The sequence below is a fragment of the Ischnura elegans genome, assembly GCF_921293095.1.
Source record: "Ischnura elegans chromosome 13 unlocalized genomic scaffold, ioIscEleg1.1 SUPER_13_unloc_3, whole genome shotgun sequence".
NCBI lineage: Eukaryota > Metazoa > Arthropoda > Insecta > Odonata > Coenagrionidae > Ischnura > Ischnura elegans.
In genome coordinates this window covers 2,346,669-2,365,461 of record NW_025791659.1, presented here as the reverse complement: position 1 = coordinate 2,365,461, position 18,793 = coordinate 2,346,669, and the positions used below count along the sequence as shown (strand labels likewise).

The 18,793-nt window shown below is 41.2% G+C and overlaps 2 protein-coding genes across 2 annotated transcripts in view; one reads left to right on the top strand and one right to left on the bottom strand.

Annotated features, from left to right (window-relative positions):
- The window catches only part of LOC124172966, a 382,467-nt gene extending 372,892 nt beyond the window's left edge, over positions 1-9,575 (top strand). The window contains exons 3-4 of the mRNA XM_046552496.1: positions 7,980-8,067; positions 9,195-9,575. Of these exons, the coding sequence (XP_046408452.1) occupies positions 7,980-8,067; positions 9,195-9,575 (469 nt within the window). The remainder of the gene's footprint in view (positions 1-7,979; positions 8,068-9,194) is intronic.
- Positions 9,576-10,349: 774 nt separating this feature from the next.
- On the bottom strand, positions 10,350-11,027 carry LOC124172965 (putative nuclease HARBI1). The gene has a single exon (XM_046552495.1). The coding sequence runs from the start codon at positions 11,025-11,027 to the stop codon at positions 10,350-10,352; it is 678 nt and encodes a 225-aa protein (XP_046408451.1).
- Positions 11,028-18,793: the final 7,766 nt, after the last annotated feature.

Sequence of the window (18,793 nt, the reverse complement as noted above, 5' to 3'; positions counted from 1 at the left end):
CACGAATGAAATACCGGTCACAGATGGCCCCAACATTTTCAAAATCGTATTCGCAAATAGTCGCAACCACCACTAAAAAAACTACATGTACCATCTCTACTCAGACTTATAATGATTTTCGCATTGAGAGCACGAAGATGCCCACACGAGAACAAAAAAAAACAGAAAAGCAAATTAATAAAGTCACAGACAGGAAAAGTCATTCTAAGGCGGTTTCCCCTAAGAAAAACCCAAAATCTACTTCTGAGGATGCTGGGAATAAGCGGGATAAAACACCCCCACCCACATCCTCTAAAGATGCACAATATGATGCCATGGAAGAAGACCTCTGTGTCTCGGACACAGAAGTGTTCCAGGCCAGGATAAAGCAGAGGAAACAGCGGTTAAAACGTTGATCCTCCGCTCACTGTGTACATACGTACATTTCCAGATTTTAACCTATTTATTTATTTATTTTAACAATTTAAACCATGAATTTTATTCTACAATGGAATATGAATGGTTTTTATAGGCACAAGGAGGAGCTGGTTGTTTTAATTAGAGACTATAACCCCGTCTGCATATGCCTGCAAGAGACGCATTTTAAGCTGACAGACAAGACCGTTTTAAAAGGTTTTAAATTTTTTAGACTTGACGACACCAGTGGTCAGCGAGCCCAGGGTGGAGTGGCAATTGCTATTCGGGAGGCCCTATACACCTCACGAGTGCAATTGGACACTCCGCTGCAGGCAATTGCAGTGACAGTACACGCACCCGAGGCAATTACTCTCTGCAACGTATATCTGCCGGAAGGTGCACCTGTGAGTCGAGTTAATTTAGAATCCCTCGTTCGTCAGTTACCTCGGCCCTATGTTTTAATGGGTGACTTCAACGCACACGACACCCTATGGGGTAGCTCAAGAACTCAGTGCAATCAAAGGGGACACATAGTCACAAATTTTATCAATGACCTTAACTTGTTTTTACTAAACACCGGTGAAAAAACTCGATTCAACAGCTTCAACGGTACCTTCTCGTGTATCGACTTAAGTATTACGACAGGTGGCCTAATGCCTAGGCTTGAGTGGTCCGTACATAAAGATTTATGCGGTAGCGACCACTACCCTATTTTAATAACTAAAGGTGGCGGTTTTATCCACCGTCCGACTCAACCAAGCAATTGGGTTGTCCGCAAGGCCAATTGGTCTCTTTTTAAAAGAAATTTTTATTTTCACCACGACGACAATGTGAATGGTGTGGGGAACATAAAAGTACTCACAGATAACATTCTAGAAGCCGCAAATTCCACCGTACCCCGTTCTAAATGCAAATCTCACAGGCCCACAGTTCCTTGGTGGAACGAGGAGTGCGCAAAAGCTATACAGGTGCGAAAGAGGGCACTCCGAATCTTTAGCAAATATCCTACGGCGACAAATCTCACCGCCTTCCGGCGCCTCAGAGCGAAAGCTCGGCAAGTGGTTAAGGAGGCCAAGAAAGCTTCGTGGGAGGAGTTTGTGTGTTCTATAAACCACAGGACTCCCATATCCAACATCTGGAGGAAGATTAAAAGCATCTCTGGCTCTAACCACAACCCTGCAATTTCATCCCTGAAGGAGACTGACCGAGTTCTGACGACACCTCCCGAAATAAGCGAGTGCTTCGGACGTCGACTTGCGGAGACGAGTCGTAACGGCAGCTACGACGAACCATTTAGAACACTGAAAGAGCAGAATGAGACGATACCTCTTACCTTTAACCCGAGAGACTCTGGCGAGGTTTACAACGACCCCTTTTCTCTGTGGGAGTTGACCTCCGCCATCCTCGAATCCCGTGACGGCTCACCAGGAATAGATAAGGTGCATAACGCTTTTCTAAGAAATCTTCCCAAAGAAGCACTCCCCCATATGCTGCGATCCCTTAACCAAATTTGGTCAGAGGGTAGTTTTCCAGACCCTTGGAGGGAGTCCATAGTCGTACCCATCCTTAAACAAGGAAAAGATGGATCGGACCCAAACAACTATAGACCGATATCTCTCACCAGCTGCGTATGCAAGGTGATGGAAAGAATGGTCAACCGTCGTCTCGTTTGGTGGTTGGAGCGGCGGAACCTTCTTTCGGATATCCAGTGCGGCTTTCGACGGGGTAGGTCAACCTCCGACCATCTCGTCAGGACTGACAGTTTCATTCAGGAAGCATTTCTCTTGCGGCAAAACGTAATTGGCGTGTTCTTCGACTTAGAGAAAGCGTATGACCGTGTTTGGCGGTACAAAATTCTGAAGACACTTGATAAATGGGGGTTTAAAGGAAATCTACCTATTTTCATTAAAAATTTTCTGTATGCCCGAGTTTTTAAAGTTAGAATAGGTGAATATCTATCTACCTTATATCCACAAGAAAATGGAGTACCCCAGGGGTCCGTACTGAGCGTGACCCTATTTGCCATTGCGATAAACGATGTGACCGAGTGTATCCGCTCCCCAGTTATGGGCTCCTTGTTTGTTGATGACCTCGCTATTTTCTGCAGGTCATCAAAATTAACGAATGCCTCTAGGCTGATCCAGCTGACTCTGAATAAGGTCTCCGTTTGGTCTCAGAGGAATGGATTCCGTTTCTCTACTGAGAAAACGAAATGCATTCACTTTTACCGAGGACGGGGTGTACAAGCCCCACCGTCCCTATATCTCAATGGTAATGAGCTTCCTTACGTTGAGAACGCCCGATTTCTGGGTATGACATTGGACCGGCGCCTGAATTGGCGCGAACATTTCCGAACTCTAAGAGACAATTGCTTCAAAGTTCTGAACATTTTACGGTTTCTGTCACATTCGACATGGGGCACGGATCGTACCTCAATGCTTATGCTGTATCGAGCATTAGTACGTTCAAGGCTAGACTACGGATCGATTGTGTACTCATCCGCCCGTGAGACCTACATGAAACCGCTCTCGACGGTTCATAATACGGGACTGCGTTTAGCAACCGGTGCCTTCAGGACCTCCCCTGTCTTGAGCATTTACGCCGATACAGGAGAGCCTCCCCTAGTCAATCGCAGAGAGACGTTGATGTGCAATTATGCCACAAAAATTTTATCCGCGCCGAACCACCCCTGTTTTAACATTATTTCTCACCCACTGCTTTTAGACCTTTTTAACCGAAAGACAAGATCCACTAAACCTCTAAGTGTTCGCTTCAGAAACCTAATCGCAGAACGCAATTTTACCTTGCCCGCCACGTACCCCACTGGGTACAGCAACGTGCCGCCGTGGTTAATTCCCCGGCCAGCTTTGAGACTTGATCTTACTCGCTGCTCTAAATCTACTACTATGCCGGGAGAATACCAACAACTTTTCAAGAAATTCCGCGCCGAAAACTCCGAATCTACGTTCGTATACACTGACGGTTCGAAATCGGATACCGCCTGTGGGTGCGCTGTGGTATCCCCATATCATGGAGTCCTCAAGGCAAAATTGCATCCGTACTGTTCCATTTTTACGGCTGAGCTCACTGCCATTAGGATTGCTCTCCGATCCATTAAAAACAGTGTTGCGTCATTTATGATCTGTACAGATTCTTACAGTGCTCTCCAATCCATATCTCTTTATTCTCCTTGTCACCCCATTGTTCAGGACATACAAAGCACTCTGTTATCCCTGAGTAAAAAAGGGACCACTATAAGCTTCGCTTGGGTCCCTGGACATGTGGGCATACCAGGGAATGAGAAAGCAGACTCTGCAGCCAAAGATGCGCTCAGGTCTCCGGATACAGATTTTCAGTTAATGCCAGCGGAAGATTTAGGGAATGCCATGAGGGGTATGATTAGACAAAATTGGAAGACGCAATGGCTCGAAATCCAAAATAACAAACTTCGGGAAATAAAGCCCGTAATAACTGCGTGGCAGACCTCTATAAGAAATGTCCGCAGGGAGGAAGTGGTTTTAACACGCTTAAGAATTGGTCACTGCTTATTAACCCATTCATACCTCTTCACCGAAGAGAGAATACAGCCCCAATGCTTAAATTGCGATTGTCCACTAACAGTGCGACATATCCTGACGGACTGTGCAAGATATCGTACTGCACGGGTGAATCACAACCTCGGAGTCAACTTAGCTGAGGTACTAGGAGACACTCCCGAAAACATTTCCCGACTGATAGCATTCCTACACTCAACTCGACTTTTCAATAAAATATAAATGATACCTCTTGTAAATTATTGACACGTTAATTTCAGAACGGGCCTAATCCCCTTTATCAATACCAGTCAGTGAGTGGTGCAAAATGGCCTTAGCCGCCGACGCACCCTATAAAATAAACACTACTACTACTACTACGAGGACAAATGACAAGTCAAAATATGTTGGACTAAAGATATTGATATTAGATCCGTGGCCATATTTTGAGATAGCCATTAGAATAGCGTAATATCCTGGTAAATTATCGACTTAAATTTTCGATGAATGGCGAATAGCCGTCGGCTTCCTCAATATCTGTTAATTTGGTGCTACAGGCCGCTGTTAAGGTCATATCTCCTCACATCTCCTCCGTTAAATCAATTTTAATCGTAGCTTGGGCCCGTTTCTATGTCTTGTTTCGATTGAAATTCTCCTTGAATTCATTTTTCCATTGTCCTCCCAGACAGGGATGGCCTGTTTCCTTCTCTTCCTCATGCACTGTTTCCTTTTGTCAGTTTGCACAATGTTTTGAACGTAGTTTTTTGCGAACGCTGGCGATCTTTCCGCATTTGCGTTCAACCGCAGTAATGCACATGCCCTACGTGATCGAGAAACGCCTAACAGTAAACGTTGCGTCACCCGAAGGACAAGAAGGACAATTTTGTTGAGAAATTTAGAAGCCGCCATTCATTTGTGGTGTATTTTCGTTTTTCTTTTCTTCCCCTTTTCAATGTCCAGTGATCAGGTAACTGTTCAATGAATGGGTGATCGTCCGTGTACTCTCCTCTGTCGTTCAGACCACTTGCTACGAGAGTAAATCTAACGGTGTTATGTCTCGCACCATGGCTGCTATCGTTGACGTCAGTAGGGTCCAAAATGTAAACCTTTTTGTGAACTTTATTGGTCTCTTGGTGAATGTACGTCATGTACATCAGTCGCCCGTTTCACAATTGAAATTTCAAACTAAGGAAATGCGAGAAATTTGGGCTTCGCAATGGAATTGGCGAAAACCCTCGCCTTCTTCGCCTCCTCGAAACCCGGCTGAGTTTTCACCCCTTCCGGCGACGAGTCGATATCCTCTCCAGCGACATCCACGCCTGCCTCGAGGGACGAGGCGGATGCGGCGGGAGGCATGATATCGGTTTACATCGAAACCTTACTTTCCTAACCCTTTCACCATCACATCCTATTTTAACTAAACTACAAGGGTGATTTACATTACAAACTGCGGAGGTAGTTCGGCTGTCTCCTTGGTATGATAAGTAGAGGTTTTACGAGATGTACTACATAGAGGAGGTTCACCTAATTACAGGCCCTTTGGCCAACCAATACCTCACCCTCAACCTAACCTAAAAATGCATGATAGTGCCCTAAGCACAATATTTAATCTTGGTACTACATTTTCATATTACAATGATAAAGACTAATAATATTTACTTGAGCTTTGGTAAGGCCACTCAAACTATGAAAATAGTTATTTTTGATCAGTTGGTTGAGAGATAACTTTGAACTAAGGCAACCTACATATCAGACTTGAATGATTTGTTAATAATTTTAATGTAAATCTATTATACCACTCATGATGCAATGCATAAAAAATTACCTTTTTCACTTAATGACCCAAATGAGTTAAATATTTCAATGGAATTGATAGCTTAGTGACAGTGAAAATGCTACGTTTCACAAAGTTGGTGGAAGGCAAACATTTTTGGGACTCTAGCTGCATAAGATTCCATTGACATCAATCTACTAGCCTTGAAAAAATGTTACAAATGACCAAGGTGAGAATGAAAAATGTCTCTTCAATGAATCAGGAGGCAATGACAGGGGTTACATGGCCAGAATGGCCTTATTAACCCGAATTTACTCTGGGATCTTCTTCACATCATATGTTCACAATGATTTGTCCCGAAAAAAAAAACAGCTGCCCCAAATAAGCAAGAACTACTACTACATTTAAGTGACCACACTTCTGTAATGTTGTGAACGAGCATGGACTGAAATGAATACCATCCACATTATCAACCATGCTCTTCCTTGAAGCGAACAAACTGTAGCAGGAAAAAACTCAAAACAAATGTAGTGAATGACAGCATGCATACCCTTTAAGATGGCCTTGTCCACTGCAATAAAGCTTCTTTTATGCTATTAATTTATCATGGGATTAATTAATTGTACACCAGAATTATATCAGGAGAAATTTATTTCAAACTTTTAGAAAGAATCATAGGCCGTTTTCCAATCTGCGCAGTATGCACTCATTCCCTCGTTCCCTTTCTCCCTTGCACCCTGCTTCCTTAAAAATGCTCTACTGGCGCCATAAAGTGTGAACGGAAATAATGCGAGCTATTGGCAGTAACGAGTTGTGAAGCGCAGGGTCGGGTTAGGACATCTTGTGGTTGATTTAAGAATTAATTTCACCCTACTACTCGGTTTGTTTACGTATGTAATTTATACTGCTTAGTATTTTGACTTTTCTGGCACCGATTGGACGCTCTCTCTTCACATAATAAACAAAAAATTACTTACAACTCCAGTTCAAGATTTCTGAGTTTTCCGTTGCCGTCATTTTGACGTCCACTTCCTGCGAGGGGAAAGTAGTGAGGGAGCATCCGCGCACCCTTGCTCACTTCAGCCGTGTCCCAATTGGCCATTTGGCTATGCCAATTCCAGGATTTAGCCATGATGCCATCTTGGAAGGATGTCCCAACTCGTTAGCCAGCATAAGGGAGGGAATTTAGCCAGCTAACGCGGCCGCCAGATTTAGGCATCGATGAGTGCATCCTTCGCCCCACTTTTCCCATGATTCAAAGCGTGCAAAGCGTCCTTAGCTCTCACCGCCCTCTGTCTTGAAAGTGAAACATGGCTGCCGCCGATGGGAAATATTTTGTTTGTAAGTAGTGTTGGTGATTTGCGACTTATTCGAGTGCTTGGTAATTTTTTTGTTTGTAATAATGAAATATCGTTAGAGGGAGTTTGGAACTGACAGAGAAGTTCGTGAGAACTAGAAAAGAGAAGGCGGAATTTCGACGGAAGTCGAAATTCCACAGTGACGGCATGGAGGTGAGTTCACATTGTTTTTTTTTTAACTTTAAATAATTAGTTCCGCATTCATCAGGTTTTCTTAAAATTTCATATTGATATCGGAATAATAAGTGAACGGTCACAGCAGGCATGTGATGATATATGTTGTTGCTCGTGTTAACAGAAATTCCATTGTGAGGTGGGTTAGCTGTGTTACGCTTACTGCAAGTTTTAATTGAATTCTAATATAAATAATATGATCAAAGTTAATAGCTTAGGGCGAAAATCCTTAGACGCGTAATGCACGAACGTATGTAATGCTACCGTAAACCCTTTTACTTCAAGAAGTGAGACTACAATTTCGAGAGGAAACATGAAATAGTGGAAAGGCTTTGTCACACGGCAAATTAATAACTACTAGTTAATGTATGAATGAATGAACGAGAAAATTAACCTTAAAACTACCCTAAAAATGAGTGGGTAAATGCGTGAACAGAACAGATAACCTCTTTTAATATGATTCGTGCAAGTTCCGCTCCGTTCTGCCAAAATCATGCTTGCAAAGTACATAAACTAGTCCCGGTTAATTTACCGTGTAACTTGGCCTTAATAAAAGTGAAACCCCTATTGTAATCTGTGTCGAATTTAATATGTGGAATTTTAATGAACTCTCACTATGGTCAATTAGTTTCTCCCCTCTTTTGAAATAATGAATATGAGTGCCGTTCTCGAGGTATAATTTAAAATTATCATAAAGCACTTCTCAGTACTTTATCTGATACATTTTTCCTTTCTTTCCTTAAGTGCCATCATTAAAGAGTTAGAGTTGGAGGGGAAGGTGGGAGTTTCGCAATGCAGAAAGAAGTGGGACAACTTATGTAAGAAGTACAAGGTGAGTGTGGGCTTTCAAGTGAATCTCGACTTAACTGATCGAAAAACTTTTTTGTGGCATGGTCTTCCCAGCAACGACAGTAACTGCTTATCCAATATCCTGAATTTATTAGCCTGTAAAGTTAATCAACTCTTAAGGGTATAATTTTCCATGTTTTAAATGATTTTGATGAAATGATTTGGTACTTGTTCTTTGTTGTCGAATCTTGACATTTTGGTAATCAGTAAGGTAAACATACCAATGCATGACCCTTTAAGGTTTCAGCCATGAAATTATATCCTTTCAGGAACAATTTAAATGTATATTTAATTTCTTTTTTGATTAGTAACTGTTTTGAAACTTTTTCTTTAAGACATCGTTTTTGTTGATCGTGTAAATTTAAAAATGTATCATTTTTATTTTCTTCGTAATTGGCTTGAAATGCTCCTATTCCTGACCCTCAAAATTCTGTGCACACTCTCTTAAACCGGATTCCTGATGTTTTAGTTGCTGACCCTCTAGTTATTTTCCTGGAAAGCTATTTATAACACAATGTAATTCACTTTACACTTAGGTTACTGTCATATATATTTAATTAACGCAGACTATCAAATGTAAGGATATATATAAATTTTGACATCATTAGCTTCAAATTTATATTTCATACCAAATATCATCCTTTTTCTCTGGCCAAGACCAACCTGATGGCCCATTCATAGTCATTCCTGAAATGAGTAATTCTTGGCCATAATTGGTTCTTGTTTCTTTTGTGTCTCCCCCAGAAAAAGTTCTTCTTCATTTACAGTAATCACGTTATCATTGATGTTTAACAGATTGTTTGGGTCATGGTTGGTGTCAGTTACTGTGCCACTCATGAGGTCTGCTGTTGCAGTCCTTTCACGATTGGACAAACTAGCATCAGCACTGGTAGAATCAACATGTTGCAGCGTAGATTTTCGTGCCTTGCATTATATGCTCATATCTTACTACAGAACATTTTCCTTTGCTTTCTCCCCTTTGATTTTTTCCTGTCTTTCTTCAAAGTAAGAATGGATAATATGGAAGGAAGTTGAATAATGGAATGGAAGATGGATGCTTGGTTACTCTTTATATCCTCTCTAGTAATTTCATTTTAACTATTATTGCAGGACATAAGGAACCCTGTCACAGGGAGTGGGAGGGAAGGAGGAGGAGAGAGTGCGGACACATGGCCTTTGTATGCGGTGATGCACTGGGCACTTTCAGAGCGGGATGCAGTTTCTCCACCCTGCCTGTTTATTTCGAGCCAGCCGCAGTCCCCAGGGAGCCTGCAGGATGGAGGCGATGGGTGCTCCTTGAGCTCCTCAGCGTCCACCTCCTCATCCAGCGACAGCCCTCAACCGCCTAAGAGGAGGAGGAGGTCATCCAGCACAAGGGAGGATGCATTGGAGAGGCTGGTAGCCTCTGTGGAGGAGGCGGTTGAGGATCAGAAGCGGAGGGGGGATGAATTTCTGAATTTGTTCCGCAGTTATGTAGAAAATAAAAAATAAATTTAATATCCGTTCTTTTCATTTTATCCTAGCCCTCTGGGCCCATTCCATCCCTTCAAACTCCTTGCCTCTCTGCTGCTCAGTACAATATCTATGGGTAAGTCGTTCATATACAGGTATACCTGGTGAGCATTGTGAGGAAGCATGAAGACCCAGAAGAATTTTGTGGGTAATTGCATGTGAAGGGGTTGATGCTTTAGATTGTGAGACAAGAGTGATGGGAATCTGATAATTTCACCTCTTGCAATTTCATTTTGTGTTAAATTTACTTGTAGCCATTTGCTGAATGAAGTTCTCTATCTGTTTACCATGTTGTTGTCCACATTGGTTATGATCGGGGGAGGAATTAACCGTATATAAGGTTGTGAGCTAGAAAAGGAAGTCGAAGTAGTATGCTAAAATGGAGGCATGTTAAGATATTGGGGTTTCAGGGAATATACTGTGAAAGTGACCATACTATCTTTGCAATTTTGTCACCATATTAGACAACTGTTGAAATTAATTCATTTTTCATCCACTTCCCTGACTGCTTCGTGCATGTTAAGCATTACTGTACCATTTCTCAATGCATCTGCGAAGAAGTTAGATATTCCATTCTATTCCCTGAGCTCTTGGAGGGATGCACTGCTCGGTGACCTAGATTTATAAGGATGAGGTATAAGGAATGAGGGAGAGAGGGAACTCATACAGGGGTTATTTCATTGCCAAGGTAAATTGACCTTGAAATGTACATAGAATTGTAAATTAAAATCAATAATTGAACACACAAAATATTTATAAATAGTCATGGTCGGCCAAATGTCCTGGCACAATATCAGGTCTCGACATACGTCGGGCTATATTGTCTCTTAAGTTGAAACCATTTTCATGGTGCCCCACCATTCCCACCACATTCTCTTCTTCCCCAACAAGTCCATCTCCCACCAAAATGTCGCCATTTGTCAGACATATATTATGCATGATGCAGCAGGCCCCGATTACGTTCGCCACTCGGGTGTGACGCAACGTAACCCGCTGCATAAATATGCACCTCCACCTGGTATTTAGCATGCCGAAGCTCCTTTCTATTATGTTCCTGCCCCTTCGGTGGTGCGCATTGAAACGAGCCTGAATAGGCCCTGCCACTGGCTCGCGGTATGGCGTTAGCACGGCTATGGGGTCGGCAATGCAGGGGTAGCCGCTGTCCCCCAATATAGCATATACTTGAGGGGGATACAACGCATTGACGTACAGGGGGCTTGCCCTGAATACCCTCGAGTCGTGCACCGACCCAGGGTAACCCGCGAAAACATCCACAAATTTGCCCGTATGGTCACACACTGCCTGGAATTGAACCGAGTACCTCAGCTTCCGACTAAAATAATCGGCCCGGTTAGGGCCGGATGGTATCACCTCCACATGACAGCCGTCAATGGCACCCACAACACAACGGAGCTCATCATTCCTTGCCATCCTGGCAAAAACCCTGCCCCAATCGCCTCCAGCTCGCCATTACTGGGGATACAGATTACCCTCCCAGACAGCGCGAGCACCTGACGCATCATCTGGTGCACCATTCGAGGAACGGATGATCGAGGTATCCCGAAATTCGAACTGACTATTCGAAAAGATGCCCCGCTTGCCAGCCAAAACAGGAACACTGCCAGCCGCAGCTTCTGCTCCCATCCACTCCCCCTGTTCATGGAGACCATCCTCAGGAGGTCATGAAATGCCTCCTCGGAGACGCGGATATGCTTCCGCATATCCCACTGACCCCCCAGCAGAACCCGGATCACTTGCTGCTCCCGGTTTTTTAGGCAATATTGCATCGGTTCCTGGCAAGAAATTTCATAATTTAGTCTTTCCATGTATAGAAGATTGAAATTAGATAAATGCATGAAGTGATAACAAGTGTTTTAATGAATCTTCCAACTGAAATACCAACCAATTCCTCATCAGCAAACAGTTCCCTTACGGCCAACAGCACCCGCTGCAGGAGAAGTAGCAGCCTCTGCTCCTGCTGCAGCCACTCTTGCAGTGCCAGAAAAAGCACTTCCTCATCCATTACTAAAACGCGACCCGTTAATTCCCCGCGATAAGTGAAATGAAAAGTCTGTACCTAAATATGTAACGAATCAAGCCTTATGGTCAATAATTTAAGTAGATGCTAGTTAAAATTAGGGAAATACTATAAATTCTAAAAACTTATCAATGTACGTGAAATATAATAATATTAATTTAATCGACTAAATCTAAATGGTTAGGCTTAAAACGAATTAATAATAAACTTTAAGTGGCTAAACCTCAGAATACACCCTGACCTTAAAAATACGCAATAGAAACTAACTTGCTAAAATAAATGGGAAATTGAACCTAATTGAACAGTGAACCTAATTTATGAATCGATTGCAATACTAAATTACGAATGGAATATATGCTAAACTTAAGATACAAAATATGCTACACTTGTACTACCTCCTAATGTTACAAGAACAACAGAAACTTACTTGCTAAAATAAATGGGAAATATAACCTAATTTATAAATCGATTGGAATACTAAATTGAAAGGAATATATGCTAAACTACAAAATATGCTACACTTGTACTACCTCCTAATGTTACAAGAACAAAATTACACTAACGCAACGAATTTAAAAAAATACCCTCTACTACAATATCTAACCTAAAATGTTGCCTAATATACTAATGGAATGAGAAAATGCTTTTCTTCAACACCCAATAACTCAAATTAACTTTGCGAAGTGACACGATTGCACGTAAACGTTGACAATGTGGAATGCGGTGGAATGTGATGGGTTTTGTTCATCATTTGTTCAAATCATTCCGATTATCTCTTGTTTTGCATTGACCTAGTGCCCAGTAGATGGCAGCACCTGCGTAAGGATGTCCCACTTCATGCTCCCTTGTTGTTGGCTGCCCAGAATCTGGCTGGCTAAATACATGATGCCTAATGGCTAACGAGTTGGGACACGGCTTTACCCTCCGTTCCCTTGCGCCCTCGCCGATTGGATCCATCCTTGCTGTCGTCACATCCGTAAGTTGACGATCGAAAAGTGCACGGAGGGTGAATAATTGCGAATTGGAAAACGGCCATAGTTTTGAAAGACTTCAGGTCGACCAGCCTGCCATCAGGGTGTTGAATCCTGGTGGCCCTCCCTGGAGCCCTTTCTTCTATTGAGGTGGAGGAGGACTGAGGGAGATCAGATGGAGGTATGGGAAGAGAGTAGGTGGCAGATGGTTGAGGGGCAGGAGTTCTTAAGGCAGAGGCAACAGCTGGTTAAGGTTCTGGTGAGGAGGGGAGGGTTCAACGGTGTGGGAGATTGGACATTTTGCTTCTTAATAACACTTCCACGGAGGATGTCAACTGTTGCATTTGGGAGAGGATCCTCTCCTCCCTATCCTCCATCCGCCTCATCCTCTGCCTGTCATCCTGTCCCCGCTTTACCAGTCGGTAGAGGTCGTCCTCGGATGTCGAGGACATCTCCTCTTCCTCTTTGCATTAGGAGTGACCAGAACAGGCGATGACCCACTCCCACTGGTCCCTGCACCTCCATCCATGTCTGGCCTGTAGTGAATGAAGTCATATGAAAGAATTTATAAGCAGTTCATGAACCCGAAGAAGTCCCTGGGGTGTGTGATGTGGTACATAAAATATTGACGGAGTAAACCCTTGAATGACAAAATAATGACTTCAAGTTTCTAATACAATTGCATACGCTACTATTATGTGCACACAACACTTAACTATAGGTAGGTAAATATTGTAAATGTATTAGGTTATTTTCATGAAATTTACATGAAAAAAAAACTTCAAAGAATACTTAGAAATCATAACATAGACACTGCACATGAAGAATTGAGGATAGTAATATAACTATGACACTTTTGCTGATAATAACCTAGGTATAATTATTTGTGTGTAAACAGGATTAATAACTAACAACTGTCGGAAACGTGTCTGCCAGAATACTTACTTCACAAGTGGAGGGTATAAATATGTTGAATGTGTACGTTCCTTCAGGGGCTTTAGGTAGAAAGGACAGAGACAAACTATTTTATAACGACATTATTCCTTACGTAAATTGTTTCCACGTAAAGGCAGTAATGGGGGAGACTTTAATGCTATCGATAGGAAACAAGACAGAAGTGCAAACGAGATTGGTATACATTATCAAGTTTCAAAATCATTCTATCTTTTAATAAATAGCATGAAAGGGGCGGATGGCTTCACTTATGAATTCTACTCAGCCTTTTGGGACATCCTAAAACCGGCTCTCAAAAAACTATTCAATCACATTAATAAACACGGCATAAAAGAGAAAATGAAACTAGCAATTATAAAACCAATACCGAAATTCAGACACTCAACAACAATAGACCAATTCCGACCGATCTCACTCTTTAACACAGACTGCTAGATATACACACATATAATCAAAAATAAAACAGAACAAATAATTACACCTCTTCTATACAAACATCAATACGCCGGCATTCAAAGCAAAAACGCAATCGACGCCACTACACTTATCAGTGACATCATCACTTCATCACCTGGACCACTGGACACGCACCCACTGATAATAGCAGTAGACTTAGAAAAGGCCTTTGACCTGATACGGATGGAATGGATTTTAAAAATCCTGAAAAACATGAATACTTCCGATGAGTTAATGACGACGATATAAACATACCAAGACACAAAGGGACAAATAAAAATAAACAATGAATTCTCAGAAATTTTCAGAATAAAAAACTCTGTCAGAAAAGGGTGCCCCCTGTCAATGCTGTTGTACTCAACCGCGCTGGATCCCATGCTAAGGGATATTCAGGACCACGGATTAGGAACAAGAAGAAGGGGGAAATACATTCGTCAATCGCGTACGCAGACTATGTAACAATTTTTATGAAAGATGAAATAAAGGTAATTCAAGTGAAAAAGATCATTGAAAAAATATGAAAAAGCAGGAATAAAGACATATCAAAACTAAACAAAAGTGTTAAATTTACGCAAAACAAAGAATTTGACAGAAAACATTCCATGGGAAGAGACACTGACGATAAAAATTCTAGGCCTAAAGTGGGAAAAAACATCTCATGTATGGTAAATAAAAATTGGGAACAAGTGCTTACACTAGGGAGGCATAATTGCTTTCTCTTTGCCCAATCAAACATACCAATTATAGCCAGAGTAAGAATTATGAATACGCTCTGGTATGTTGCACATGCATGGCCACTACCAAAAAAATAGACGCAAACATAATAAGATTAACTAACAGCTTAATATTGTGACGGAACGCCTTATTTTGTATTTGTGTTGCTAAGTGGTTTATTTTATTTTTTGTGAAATATCATTTTGTATCGCTTGTATTGTATAATATTTCAAATCATGTTGACTCGGAGAACATGTGAAAGGCGAAAAAGTAGTTCGCTCAGTTCCCCGCTAACGTCGTCACTGTGCTTGAGAGGTGCAGACGACGTTAGTGCGGGGGAACGCTGGGTAAATGAGATAGGATAAAAGGCCGGGCACGGGTGAGAGTGAGAGAGAGAACAAGGTGTACTGTCGGATCGGAGGAGGAGAGTGACGCACAACAGTGGAGAGAAATTTAAAGTGCGCTACGGCGAAAAACGCACCAAAGAGAAGGAAAGGCTGAGGAGGGCCGTGAGTAAGCTGCTACGCATGTTCCTGGGCGCTGAAGGGGTCGAATCTTTGGAGGAAGCACTGGCCACGTTTTGCAGACGCAATCAGCCGGCTGTTGGCCCGAGTGGCTTCTGGCCCAGATCCCCGCCGCAGAGTGGAAGCGTAAGCTAATACGCCCCAATTTCCCTATTTTCTTCTCGTGAAAATAGTCATAGCCAAAGTAGTGTGCCCCCAAAAAAAGTGAGTGTTTCGTGCTCTCTCTCTCTCTCGTCCGAAGAAGGGGAAGGACCAGTGATTTGTGTCAAGCCCTCATTGTTCTCTGATTGTTCAAAGTTGCATTGACGATAATTCGTCTTTCTCAAACAAACTGACATTGCTAACGAGTGTTGATCTCATCATTGTAGATGGGTTGCTATTTAAATTGCCTTAAAGACTAAAATACTGCTTTTGTTCTCGAAGGCATTACTTTATTATTCGCAATTTCATTGTTTAATCAATATTTTGTATGAGGGTTTATTTAGTATTAGGGTATATTTGTGTTCAAAGGTATAATTTTTTTGAGTGTTTTTTTGGAGGGTTTTTCAAATGTCTATGGGGTTATTTTTTGTTGTTGCATTGTTAACGGTTCATTAAAAGTGATTTATGGTAAAAGGAAAAGAACCGGAGTCTAATTTATTTAAGGTGGGAATTTGGTCACCGCAGATAGCGATTCTTCTGCCCCCCACCAATTTTACTAGCTTTATAGCAAATCCAACGGCGCTGGTCGCCCGAAACCGGTATGTCCTCCGGATCGGAGGAGGGGAGTGGTAGACGGAAGCAGTGACTCCTCTGACTCGGGGAAAAACAAGTACGTACGTGTCGTCTCGTTTGCAAAACCCACCCGTCCTAACGGATCGGAGGAAAGGGGGTGGGGGGCGGGGTTTTGGGCTAAACCATACCAGGGAGGCGGGACCGGCACAATATGGAATGGTTATATCTTTAAATGCGAACTAAAAACTGTAATTAAATGGTAAGAAAGGTGGCCTGAGGTTGGAGGACGTATAAAACAAATCGAATTTCATATACAGGAATAACTTTTGTAAAATCTTCTACTCTCAAAATAAAGAAAGGATAGATCTATGTGAATTAGCCCTTGAGCATGGGAAAAAGGTGCCATTCTGAAAGAACTTAAAAAGAAAAAAAATAAGAAATTTTCAAAGACAAACGAACAGCAAGGCCACAAAAGTCTAAACTATGTATGATGAATACCTGGAGGAAAAAGAAAAAAAAATGATTACCCATTACCTAGCGCCAGAGCTTGGACAAATTTTGAAAATTTAAAAACCAAAGTAGCAAAAAAAGGTTGTGTTTGATTTAATGAGAAAAATAATAATAACTAATGGAATGAAATTTCGCTGTAAAATGTTTTCCACCCTAAATTGTGAAATTGGCAACGGAAAAGAAACAATTGAACACAAATTTTTAAAATGTCCCCCCAAATGTTCAAATTTGGAAAAAGATAAAGAATTATTACAAATTCTGGGACACCTTCAGGGGTGGTACAAGAAAGGACAACGAACTTTTAAATTTTAACTTAATATCTTCCCAGCGTAAAAGAAAAATGTGTTCTTACATTTAATTGTAAATTATGTAATGATGGTGAAAGAAAATACCCTAATTGAAAAAAACTTTGTTAATGAATGTGAACAAATAAACGTAAATCATGAATTAAAAAACATTTATTGTAAACTTTTTCAAGGAGTAGTCTTAAGACATAGATAACAATTTCAATATAATTTGATAACAATGTAATTATTTATTGTATTTCTGTAACAATATACTATGTCACCTTGCATATGATTTATAAAATATCCAAACATTTTCTACTTAAGAGTCTTAAGGTACTTTTAATGCCTATTGATTTTTGATTTACAGTTCTTGTTTGCTCAAATTGAAAAAAGAGTTATTTGTCCTCCGGTTTTTTCTTTAAAAAAATGGCGTATTTACGTTTTTGTTTTACCAATGTATGTAAAATTTCACTGAAAGCCTAAAAATAATTGCTTACTTTTACAATGTTTTCAATGCTAAATGCATGCACGAATGATTTACGCGTTTCAGTGAAATGTAGACCACGTGGACAGAAAAACTTTATAGTGGCAAGATTTGGAGCTCCTAGACAACGACGATGGTAGCCTGGTGGATCGGCGTCCGGCCAGTGGAAAAGTGAGCGAACAAGACAAAGGCCGTGTCCCAATTCACGTTCATGCACCCTTCGGAGTCGTTCCGAATGGAGATAAAGTCAACCATCCGGTATACCCAAAAGCAGCGCCAAAACGGATGGTTAAAGAACTACGTATACATACGCAGGGACACCACACAAACAATAATAAAGCAATGGCGAGGAATGGACGAAAGGTTATAGAGGAACAAGAAGCCGTTTCGTTGAATGAAACAGGTTAATGAAGACATTGTGTGTAAGGACACGAAGTGCATTTCTATTACAATGTGAGTGAAAGAGATAAATTTTTAGATTCGCTCAACTATAAACAATTAGGTTATTCCTCATTAATGCAATGAAGATAAATCGACAGAAAGAGTCAACCTTTTTGGTATTCCTCAGTATGTAATCAAAACAAATTGACAAAAAGAGTCAACGTTTTTGGTAGACTACTTTATTTCATCAATTCCTCAGTTTCTAATCATAACAAATCGACAGAAAATGTGAACCTCTTTGATAGACTACTAGGTTTCATTAATTCCTCAGTTTGTAATCATAACAAATCCACAGACAGAGTCAACCTTTTTGGTAGACTACTATATTTCATCAATTCCTCAGTATGTAATCAAAACTAATTAACAGAAAGAGTCAACCTTATCAGGAAGCAGGATCATAGAATGATACAATTTTCTCCTCTGGGCATACTACTAACAACATCCAATGGTTGCCATTTGGATTAATAGGTATAACTATTTTAGAGAAACCATTCAAGACTAATTCAGTAAATATAATTAGTAGTCTATCAACTGAAATATCTCCTAAAACAAACTGAGATAGAGCTGGATCAACAAATGACACTTCTCTTCTCAGAGCACAGATTTTATGAAAGAAAGCTGCAATTATGGTGTCGTAGAGCCAACCTGGATGAAAATCTGGAGCGACAGAGAGCAACATTTCTCTTTCTTTTCGATTAACATGAGTTTCAAGAGATTTTATATGGAGTTCGTTGATTGAAAATGGACCAACTTGGAACAACGTTTTTAAAATATTGGTTTTTGATGTAATAGGTTCAGTGAAACATATATGACGAATCCGTTTTATCATCCTTTAACTAAAGGAGAGAAGTTCGGATTTCTTATCTTCTCCGAGGACTGGGCCTGCGAAAGCGATGGATAGCTGGTCTGCGGATTTTCACAGTTTGAAAGAGGCCTTGCTGAGAAGGCATTTTAGAATACGGGGGGAGGGGTTCATGCGGTAACGAAGGAGGTTTTTCTAAGTGATCCTGGTTCTGAATTAATCCTTCACTTCTGTCAACCAGTAACTTGAGAGTATTATTTAGGTGATGGAGTAAAGGTTCAGTTGCAGGATGAGATATTAAG

What these genes read in the sequence shown, in the direction of transcription:
- LOC124172965 (XM_046552495.1), bottom strand. Translation starts at nt 11,027, where the DNA reads ATGGCAAGGAATGATGAGCTCCGTTGTGTTGTGGGTGCCATTGACGGC.